Source organism: Danio aesculapii, chromosome 25 (assembly GCF_903798145.1).
Source record: "Danio aesculapii chromosome 25, fDanAes4.1, whole genome shotgun sequence".
Classification (NCBI taxonomy): Eukaryota; Metazoa; Chordata; class Actinopteri; order Cypriniformes; family Danionidae; genus Danio; species Danio aesculapii.
In genome coordinates, this window is record NC_079459.1 from 9902196 (window position 1) to 9914443 (window position 12248).

Sequence of the window (12248 nt, forward strand, 5' to 3'; positions counted from 1 at the left end):
CTTTGGAGGTTGTACTTAGTAGCTGAGCTAAACGAGAAAGTTATTGATGTGCAGATGACTGATTCAATGATGGAGGTGTAGAACTGTTTTAGCAGCTCCTTTGGGAGGTTAAACTTCCTCAGCTGACGAAGAAAGTACAGCCTCTGTTGAGTGAGCTTTTTTGACAATGGAGTCAATGTGAGTGTCCCACTTCAGGTCCTGAGAGATGGTGGTGCCCAGGAACCTGAATGACTCCACTGCTGCCACAATGCTGTCCAAGATGCTCAGTAGGGGGAGTGCAGGGGGGTTTCTCCTGAAGTCCACTATCATCTCCACTGTTTTGAGCGTGTTGAGCTCCAGGTTGTTGTGGCTACACAAGACAGCCAACTCCTTAACCTCCCGTCTGTAAGCAGACTCGTCACTGTCCTGAATGAGGCCGATAAGTGTGGTGTCGTCTGCAAACTTCAAGAGCTTCACAGAGGAGTCTTTTGATGTGCAGTCATTCGTGTACAGGGAGAAGAGCAGTGGGGAGAGGACACACCCCTGGGGGGCGCCAGTGCTGATTGTGCGGATGCTAGATGAGAATTTTCCCAGCTTCACCAGCTGCTGCCTGTCCGTTAGGAAGCTGTTGATCCACTGACAGACAGAGGTGGGCACAGAGAGCTGAGTTAATTTGGGCAGGAGAAGTTTTGGGATGATAGTGTTAAACGCCGAGCTGAAGTCAACAAACAAGATCCTCACATAGGTCCCTGGTCTGTTTAGGTGTTGCAGAGCATAATGCAGTCCCATATTTACTGCATCATCCACAGACCTGTTTGCTCTGTAGGCAAACTGAAGAGAGTCCAGTGAGGGTTCAGTGATGTCCTTCAGGTGGGCCAGCATCAGTTTTTCAAAAGACTTCATGACCACAGATGTTAGTGCCACCGGTCTGTAGTCATTTAGTCCTGTAAGTTTGGGTTTCTTTGGGATGGGGATGATGGTAGAGCGTTTGAGGCAGGAGGGCACTTCACACAGCTCCAGTGATCTGTTGAAGATGAGGGTGAAGATGGGGGCCAGTTGGTCAACACAGGATTTTAAACAGGCTGGTGTTATAAAATCTGGGCCTGGTGCTTTTTTCCTCTTCTGTTTCCGGAAGACCTGGCGCACCTCCTCTTCGTTAAACTGTAGGGCAGGTATGGGGGAGGCAGGGGGTGGTGGAGGTGTTAATGGTGGCGTGAAGAGCAGTTCAGAGTGGGTGTGGGGGGTTTTCTTAAACCGGCAGTAAAACTCATTCAGGTCGTTTGCAAGTCGTTCATTGTCTACAGTGCTGGGGGATGGTGTCTTGTAGTTTGTGATGTTTTTCAGACTTTTCCACACAGATGCTGAGTCGCTGGACGAGAACTGACTCCTTAGTTTCTCAGAATAGTTCCTTTTTGCGACTCTGATCTCCTTTTCCAGTGTGTATTTGGCCTGCTTATACAAGGCCCTATCCCCATTCCTGTAAGCAACCTTATTGGCCTGACGTAGCTGTCTGAGTTTTACAGTAAACCATGGTTTGTCATTGTTGAATGTGAGTTGAGTCCTGGTAGGAATGCACACATCTTCACAGAAACTGATATAAGATGTTACAGTCTCTGTGAGCTCATCCAGATCGTTTGCAGCAGCTTCAAAAACACTCCAGTCAGTGAGGTCGAAACAGGCTTGTAGATCCCGCTCTGTTTCGTTAGTCCATCTTTTCACAGATCTTAATACAGGTTTGGCTGTTTTCAGTTTCTGCCTGTAGGTTGGAATGAGATGAATCAAACAATGGTCAGAGTGTCCCAAAGCTGCTCGTTGGACGGAGCGGTATGCATCCTTTATTGTAGTATAACAGTGATCCAGTATATTTCTGTCTCTTGTGGGACATGTAACATGCTGTCTATATTTTGGCAGTTCACGGGACAGTTTTGCTTTGTTAAAATCCCAGAGAATGATTAAAACAGAGTCCGGGTGTTGTTGCTCTAACACCGTGATCTGATCAGCTAGTTTCTGTATCGCCAGGCTTGTATGTACACACATATGTGCATAGCTCTACACAATCATACACACAATAGTACTCACATATGCATGCACACACCGTACATGCATACATACATACACCTACACAATATACATAAAATGCATACACTTCACAAACTGTAATATTCATATGCAATCTTAAAAAGGTGCGTCTTGACACACTTTTTCAAAACCTGAATGGCAGTTCTTTCACTTCATTTGGGAGACAATTCCAAATTTTTGGAGCATAGTGACTAATAGAAGTGCCGCTAGATCGCACAGGTTTACAGAGTGAAATTCTAAAAGTCCAGCGTTAGAAGAGCGCAGCAAACGATTTGGATTATATTTCGCTAAGCAGTCAGAAATGTAAGAAGGTGTGTTGTGTAGTGTCTTACAAAATAATAAAAGAATCTTAAAATCTATTCTTTGGTGCACAGGTAACCAGTGTAATTCTATTCATGCTGGTGTGATATGTTCTCATTTCTTCAATTTCATTAAAGCTCTGGCTGTTGCATTTTGTATCAGTTGCAACTTCCTTATAGAACCCTTAGGTAAACCAGTATAAATAGCATTGCAATAATCAAGCCGAGAGAAGATAAAAGCATGAATTAATTTCTTAGCATCATTAAAAGATAGGAAAGAACGAATTCTGGCAATATTTCTCAAATGATAAAAACATGTTTTTGTAACTTGATTAATATGAGATTTAAGATTAAGATCACAATCGAAAATAACACCCAGGTTCTTTAAATCTTTTTTGCATTGTAAACCTAAAGAACACTATTCTGCTTCAATCCTCTCTTGCTCAGGTTTTTTGCTTACAATAAGAATTTCAGTTTAATCTTTATTCAACTTTAAAAAATTTGCAGTCATCCAATGTACAATATTTGACATGCAGTCCGATATTATTCAAAAGTTTTTTTTATTTGTTTACATTTATTCATCAAACATAATTCAATATTTTTAATTAAATAGCTTTAATTAAAAACTACATTGCATTTCTCATCAAATAGGGTGTTCATGGCTTTACTTTTAGCAGAGACATTCCAGAGCCATTCTTTACCTCCACACTGTGTATTAGAAATATATTTTGAATCATTTGGCGCATACTGAAGTTTGTGCTTTCCCTCGCTGCTCATTCAGCAATAAAAAATTTTAGAATGTAGAATGTAAGTCATAACATTACATTATTATCTTTTTATTTTATTTAGAAGTGTTAAATAATCATTGAAGTCTTTTTTTATGTGTGTTTTGTTAACAGTTTAAGGGTCAAGCGAATCTCCACGTGTTTGAAGACTGGTGTGGCTCCTCAGTTGCTCAGCTCAGGAAGAATCTACATTTTCCTCTCTACCCCCATGTGAGTAGACCGTTAATGAGTATAGAAACATTGCGTTGTCTGACGGTACATTTGCATGCCAACTATATAGTAATTGTTTTTACTGAACATGTTAACAATCTATTAAGCATTCTAGGCTAGTTTTAGACAATATCAGTTTGTGAAGAAACACTACACACTAGGCATGGGATGATAACCGTTTTCAAGGTATACCGCGGTTTGAAAATGTCAAGGTTTTAAAACCGTCAAATTTTTCAAAAGTTCCTAAGGTATGTGCACAATATTTTATTTACAGTTTTTTTTCTGTTTTGTTTTTTAGGACAACAGTATCTTCAGCAAAAAATATATCTAAAGATGCCATTTAAATAGCAAACAAATCTGTTTTTTAAACAAATGACGACAGCAGAAGTCAATAGTTAATTTAGCCTGACATGCTTACTGTTCAAAAATATTTGAAATGTTTCTCAAAATAAAAACTACTGTTATCAAATGGCGTAAAAAGTTTTAGTTTTTAACACAGCCTTTTAAAAAGAATATGTTTTAGAGCAGTAATCATGAGACGGTGAAACGGTGGTATTTTTATCCAAGGTTATCATACCGTCAGAATCTTATACCGGCCTATACCTACACTCTCAGAAGTAAAGGTACGCGACTTGTCACTGGGGTGGTACCTTTTTCAACAGGTACACATTTGTATTTGAAGGGTCCATATTGGTACCTCAAAAGTATATATTAGTACCTTAACATTTTAAGAGGAACACTTTTGTACTTTTTAGGTACTAATATATGTACCCTTGAGGTATTAATATGGACCTTTTAGGTACAAATGTGTACCTTTCGAAAAGGTACCACCCCAGTGACAGCTTGCGTACCTTTATTTATGAGAGTGTACTCTGCATCTTCTGTTATTGGCTGTTAAGTATACTTCATACTTCATTTCATTTTATTTATTTTTATGGCACATTAAAACAATGGAGCGTTGACCAAAATGTTGCAGGGCTCTATTTTAATGATCTAAGCGCAATGTCTAAAGCAGATGAGTCCACTTTTGCTATTTTAAGGTCAGCAAAAAATGGTCTGCGTGTTAGTGATGCGTGGATGGCGGTTATATCCACGGGCGGGTCGGGTAATAAAAAAAATACATTTGTATTAATTGTGGGTGGATGAGATTATTAATGAGTTTGGTCACACTTTACAATGAGGTTCATTTGTTAATGTTAATTAATGCATTTACTAACATGAACAAACAATGAACAATACATTTCTTACAGTATTTGTTCATGTTAGTTAACGTTAGTTAATAAAAATACAGTTGTTTATTGTTAGTTCATGTTAACTTGGTTGTTAATAATGCATTAGTACATGTTCAATTATTATTAATAAATGCTGTACAAGAGTTGTTCATGACTAGTTCATGTTAGTAAATGCATTAACTACTGAACCTTATTGTAAAGTGTTACCATGAGTTTTGCTTTGTATTATTTAACCCTCTACCACATGTTGTTGCCATATGGCAACATGATATGTATGTTAATTTCCCGGCCACTGTTTCTTTAAGACCAATGTTCTAATTTTTTTGTTAGAAAGAGAAGACCTTAGTTTAGCCAATGATGAGCTTTGGTTAAGTCACATGACGTGCAGTGTTTTTCTGTGGTACAATTTCTGACAGACTGGCATTTATTGTGAGTAGCTACTGAATGCAAATGAAATGCAAATGTAAGTAAAAACAAAGGATCAATTCATGTCAGATCCACAAAAAATATGAGATATCACCTCCAGTACAATATGATGACACACTCACAACTCAAACAAGTTTATCTCAGATCAGCTTTTGTAAATCGATCTAAATGGCAACACTGTGGAATAGTGGAATCTGCAATATTGCAATAGGTTAGCTAGCTAGCAAGGTTAGCTGTAATCTTTTAAGTTGTAACAATATCAACATGAATGCTAGTAATATAAATAATGTTGATTAGTCATGTGTTAATGGCATTTTCATTATGGATAAAATCTAATTTCAATAGCAATACCTTTGATAAGATATAAATACAGGGAAAAGTGTATTAGTGAGGACCACCATGTTATATGGTAAGTGGAAGAAGAAAAGGACAGAACTGGCTCTTCCTGCAGATGAAAGTGAGGATGACATGGGTTTTAGTGACCATGAGAATGATGAAGATTGGACATTTGATAAGAGGAGTGATGGAGACAGTTCAAGTAAGTTAGCTCTGAAGCAGATAAGACAGAAGTAGGATAGTATATAGTATAATATATAAACATTGTTAGCTAGTAGCTACAGTTGAAGTCAGAATTATTAGCCCCCCTGTTTATTTTTTTTCTTCTCCAAATTCTGTTTAACGGAGAGAAGATTTTTTTTTCAGCACATTTCTTAACATAATAGTTTTAATAACTCATTTCTAATAACTGATTTATTTTTTCTTTGCCAAGATGACAGTAAATAATATGACTAGATATTTTCAAGATATTTTCTATACAGCTTAAAGTGACATTTAAAGGCTTAACTTGGTTAAATAGTTTAATTAGTCAGGTTAGTGTAATTAGGCAAGTTATTCTATAATGATGTTTGTTCTGTAGACAATCAAAAAACAATATATTATCAGACACACTGTGAAAATGTCCTTGCTCTTTTAAACTTAATTTGGGAAATATTTAAATAAGAAAACAAAATTCAAAGGGGGGCTAATAATTCTGACTTCAGCTGTACATTATTTTGATGCATTTGGATATATTAAACTTGTTATGTATTTGTTATAATGTTTAGTGGAGGAAATATTTATACCTACTGTATGTTGTATACATGATAATACAATATAATGCTTGTTTTCAATAATATTCAGCAAAAAAGAATGGAATAAATGAAAGCTGTTGGAATATCAGTTGTAAGAAAGCGCATAATGCTGCAACACCAATTAAATCAAAACAAACAACAAAGTTATTAATTATAAAGAAAGTTCTAAATTAGAAATTTCTAACTTAGATCCACTATTGGAAGTTGTTGCCATATGGCTACACATCATAAAGTACCTTAAAAACAACCCCCCCCCCCCCTTTTTTTTTTTTAACAGCACTTTAAGTTAAGCCATTCTATATTTTTATATAGATCTTTAATAATGCGTGCAATAGAGGGTTAAACAATCTGTAAAATACAAATAGCATTTTTCATCAGGCAAACGGTTATCGGTTATTTTCACGCTAATTAAAAATATATATATATATATGTGCGTGGTGTAGGTCCATTTGATAAAGCAGAAATGGAGGCAAAACAGATCCGAGAGAAACTTAAAAAAGGAGAATTAAAAACAAATCAAAAGGAAGGAAAGAAAAGTGCCGTGTGGGAGCGTTTTAGCAAAGTGGTTAACGAGGATGAATCAAGTGCTGGGTATGTAATATGCAATGGCTGTGAAACTCTGTATGTTGTTTTTATAAATAAGTGTTCGTTTAAAACGGTTTACGATTAGCGTATTATTTTACTATGAGAGATGCGCAGATTTGCTTACTGAATCTGCTGTTAATAATGAACGAGCCACGCTGACCTATCATCATGCTTACAACAAAGAATTGGAATTATTAAAGTGACAATTGGGTGCAGGTCAGGTGCAGATAAAATTATATGTGCTGGGGGGTGGCAGGTGGATGAAGAAGTTGCGGAATGGCATGACATCTCAGCTGAACCGTGCATCTCTACTGTGCATAAATATATAATAAGTAAATATTTTTTTAACATTTTAATCCTTTAATTTTTATTTTTTTATTTAAATATATTTGTGTATTGCTGTACATACCTGTGTGGGAATTAAGCAATGTGTTAGCGTGTTTTTGGACACGCATAAGCGCGTAACTAACGTGCTCTTAAAATAACAAATAAAAACTCTGCACCATTGACTTTAGACCAGCTTTTAGTTGGTCATTGGTGTAGTCTATTTCAGTTGCCTCAAAATAGCAACATGGCAACAATGCCCCTTAACACATAGTCCACAATGTGGTTCAAATGGATTTGCTATTTAAACAACATGGCGAAAAACTTGAAAATGATTGATTCGTCAGTCTCAAAATAGTAAAAAAAACACTTGCGCCTCGCCAGGTGCTGTATTGCGCTGGGTGTATGATATGGCCATTTAACTTCAAGTAAATCGACAAAATTAAAATAAAAAAAAAATAATTTATGTAAATCTTATACTTTGCAAAATGCCATTTTGTAGCTCGAAGACAATTAATGGCTTTTCTGAGTTAAAAGTAATATTTTTGTGAAATTATGTACACGCTGCTTTAGTTACTAACATGCAGGCGAAACAATGATGATGAACAGTTTCTTTTACCAATAGTCTTCAACACAGGCTCATTCTATAAACGTAGTCCTACGGACGTTTCTGGAGACCACAAATTATGTAGCTGTGGGTACATCTGGCTGCATTTCGGTGTGATGCTGTGATGCTGTTCCTTTTTGCGCTCACCGGCTGACAGCTTACCCCGTGTGGAGGGCTTTCCCGCTGCAACTAGTTTGTCAAGTTAGCTTGTCGTGTACGCCGGTGGCGGACTTGAGACGCAGAGAGGAGATGACCACAACGATGACTGGGTTTGAGTCTGGGAAAGAGCGGGTCCAGAAATCAGGTAAGACGAAAACAGAATCCAAAAAATAAAATGTACGAGTGAATAACAGGGTGAGAATGTGGTAAAAATCAGATGAGGGCTTTTCTTTTTCTGGACGACATTTGTAAATCGTTGGTTGGGTTTTGGGGAAGTAAGTGGGTGGGCGGGTCAATCGATAAAATTGGTTGGGTTAAGGGAAGGAGGAGGGTGGGTCTGTCGATTGGTCAGCCGGCCAGTCAGTCATCCAGTCATTCAGCCAGTCAGACAGACGTTCGGTCGATAGCAGCCTCTGGTGGGTTTACGGGAGAACAGCGGGCGCGAACGGCTCTCGTGAGAGAAATTTTAGATACAAAAAAGCGCACACAGCGGCTTCTCGTGGATTCACGGAAACAAAAACTGCAAAAATACGTACCTCCAGGGACGTATTTCGCGGTCTCCAGAATCGTCCACGGTACTACGTTTTCAGTATGAGCCTGGGTTGATATTCTTAATTCACAAAGCAAGCTGTCATGGGACAGTAAAAAAGGTAAAAAAAAAAAAAAAAAAAAGACATTTATATTGGACAGAAATCAAAATCTGAGATGTTATTTCAAATTGAAAATAAAATTTGATGTCAGAAGCGCAACGCATAATGATTAGTGAAGTTCTTTTTGTAAAAACCTAAACAAAATAATTTTTAACTCCATATATCAGTTAAAAAATGAGCACTCATGAACACATATCTTGTGTTTTATTGCTTAAGGATTTGTCCTTGCACACCATCTAGTATAGTCTGTCTTTGGCAAGGGAGAGAAGAGTTCTCTGCATCAGCTGTATGCTTTGCCATAAGTGATATTTTGAAAAGTGCTGCGGTGATCCGTGAAACTTAAATCACAGTGACAATAAATGCAGATAACTCTTTTTCTTGTTGAGACAACTATCGTTATGTATATGATATGCCATTTGTACATTATTCATTCTCCATCATTTTCAATTACCACTGCATCCATTACTACTAGCAACTAGGGATCAAAAAGAAATCATGTGCTATATTGATCACACATTAATAAATGTAGTGACATTAAAAGAAATTTGCATTAATTTTGACATTTGAAGTTTGAATTAGAAACTATCATCAAAGTTGACAACATTCATTCTGGTCTTAGATTAATTAAATATATTTCGATCCACTTTAAATTTTGACTACTATATACATTTACTTTATTTCTACTACTATATTTTCCATGGTCTGCTGACTATTCTGACTTTGATTGGCTGGAAGGTGTGGAATAAAATCGTTTAATGCACAGGTAGTCACAGTCAGTTTTGCTCAAAGTTCTAAATAAATGTGCTTTAAGCATTAGTTATAACTAATAGTACCTCCTCATTCTTAGCAACAATTTTCATTCCTATGTGGGGGAATCTAGAGAACACATCGACATGTGCTGCACCCTCAAATCACAAATATGCTCCAAAATATTAGCAAGACGCTAGCTAGCTAACACTTGAAATGAGCTATTAGAGCTATTAGATTTGCCTGTGTTATTTACTTGAACACACACAACCTCTCTCTGCTTTCTGCAAGATGAAAAATGATAGTTTAAGAGAAATCTTTCTTTCTTTTTTTTTTTCTTTCTTTCTTTCTTTCTTTCTTTCTTTCTTTCTTTCTTTCTTTCTTTCTTTCTTAAATGTATTTATCAATTACCTTGCAGTAGTACAGTTCTGTCATACACTTGTTTATATATAGTTAATGCATTTAAAAACATGAACAAACAATAAACAATACATTTATTTTGGGGATGTGACGAGATCTCAGGCTTTGAGATTCCGCGAGACTAAATCGTGACAAGGTGAAAAGTTGTCTCGTGAGTTGTGATGTTATGATGGAGCGTAAGGGTGAATTTAGCACTGAAGATTGGAGGCAGGATTGGATTAGAATCGCACATCAAGTACTTTGCACACACCTGACAGGCTCCTCTCGGAGTTGCGCGTCACTTGTTTGGCCCGGGTGAGTGTGACGTAACCAATTTTTTTCTTTACCAGAGTTCAAGGATTGCTGTGTTCAAAAGAGCCTGCTACAACTGCAGCCACACGCATTAACCTTGGCTCATAACATACTATAGCACTTTAGAGGTGTTTAAAGCCATAATCATCGTAAACACTAGTCAAATTAAGACATGTGAAGTTCCTATTCCTATTATTGAAGTGCAGTACAGACATGTAAACGATGTAATCAAACTATTACCGTTGTGTAAGACTTTTTTAGCTGCATTTTGCGACAAGATAAGCCATACACACTAAGCTGTTTGACACTTTGTTGCACCCATCGAGTCAGTAAAGGACCACAGACAAACATCTCCTCCGAGTGCGCACACATACACACACACACACACACACACACACACACACAAACACAGTGAACTTCTGGAGACACACTCGTCGTCGTCATTATCATCATCATCATCATCATCATCATCATCATCATCATCATAAACAACACACGTTTATGCTGTCTGGGAAAAAAACAGAAGCTGTTGATGAATGAAAGTGAAACAGTTGAAAAATTAAAAACCAAAAATGACATGATTACATACATTTATAAGAAAAAATAGTTCAATTTGTGGAAAGGAGTTTGATTTTCATGTGAAATTGTACAGGGAGGAAGTCAGTGAGTAGAGTTTATAGCTAAATATTTAGCAGTGTTTGCATGTCCTTTACTGCATTGCATTTATTAAAATAGAAGTAAAATAACGCTACGGTTACTAAAGTAACCCTTCGTTCCTCGAGGAGGGGAACGGAAATGCTATGTGGAAACTTCCACTATGGGGATTTCGTAGGAAACCAATCGTCTGAAAGAGTATAAAAACGGGCCAATGAAATGCCAATGAGTTGGCAGCGTCAGCGTGCACAGGTGGCGTCAATGACAATCAGTCATGCTATAAAGACGCAGCCAGTGCCATGCTCGACATCCTTTTCTAGCTGAAGAGACTTTCACGCTCAACAGCTAAGGGACAATCGTTGTGGCGAAGGAACATAGCATTTCCGTTCCCCCCCTCGGGGAACGAAGGGTTACTTTAGTAACCGTAGCGTTCCCCTTCAGATGGGGAACTCCAATGCTATGTGGAAACTTCCACTATGGGGAAATCTATGGAAAACTCAACGAAAGAACCTTACTGCGTCCCTGGCGAAGGGTGTGCCACGCAGTAGAGCGAGCGCACCTACAACGCCCCGAGACAGGAACAGTTATATTTTTCGGGGAGTCGCAATAACCCAGTAAAACCCAGGTTTTGATACGACAGTATGTTGGGAAAGCGTTCAGTCCCGATAGGGAGGACGCTGCGGAGCTCACCTGTTACCCATAGGGGAGACCTGGTGACAACCTATGGACTAGCCCAGAGATGGGGAGTCCTTGCATAAGGATGGTTAGCGGGGAGGGAAGACACGAGCCTGCCCTAGAAGGGGGGACTATACCGTGGCTGAGTGAACGTATGGGATCGCCAGTGGGGATCACGCATAGCAGGCACCTATACCCAGAACGCGGGCTGACCAGCGGGTATGCCAACAACGTAACGGGCCAACACCTGACTCCTCCGCTGAGTCAGGTGCTGGGGGCCTCGGAGGAACTCTGCAGGGTTCGCCAAAAAAATGGGGAACAAAACTGACAAAGCTGAAAAAGCACGTATCTCAGGGTTAGGGAGAGTGGCGCGGCAAGCGTATTTCGACACCTCAACCAAATCGTTTCCTCAATCACCAAGGGTTACCTAATACCCTTAAGGAAACCGGCTCCACTCGCAGATTGTAACCTCTACAATGTCTGTCAGAGAGGCGCTCCGTGTGGAGTGCGCTCTCACCCCCGGGGGACACGGCTCACCCTGGCTCAAAAGCGAGGGAGATGGCATCCACTATCCAGTGGGCCAACCTCCGTTTAGATACGGCACTTCCCATCTGCCGACCACTGTAACGGACAAAGAGCTGGTCAGAGGATCTAAGGCTCTGAGTGTGGTCCACATATATTCGCAAAGCGCGAACTGGACACAACAATGAAAGGGCTGGGTCTGCCTCCTCCGCGGGCAGCGCTTGCAGGCTCACCACCTGATCCTTAAGCGGCGTGGTAGGAACCTTGGGCACATAGCCGGGCTGGGGTCTCAGGACAATGTGAGAGTAGGCCGGCCCGAATTCTAGGCACGAGTCACTGACCGAAAATGCCTCCAGGTACCCAACCCTCTTAACCGATGCCAACGCGACCAGCAGAGCTTCAAGGACAAAAATCTCAAGGATACTGAGTCGAGTGGTTCGAGGGGATTGGGGTGGAAACATCCGCCTCGCACCT

General features: G+C 39.2%; 1 protein-coding gene across 1 annotated transcript in view; it reads left to right on the forward strand.

The window, feature by feature from the left end:
• b4galnt4a (beta-1,4-N-acetyl-galactosaminyl transferase 4a) overlaps window positions 1-12248 on the forward strand; it is a 407281-nt gene that overhangs the window by 264135 nt on the left and 130898 nt on the right. Inside the window, exon 4 of the mRNA XM_056452299.1 lies at window positions 3257-3352. Within this exon, the coding sequence (XP_056308274.1) occupies window positions 3257-3352 (96 nt within the window). The remainder of the gene's footprint in view (window positions 1-3256; window positions 3353-12248) is intronic.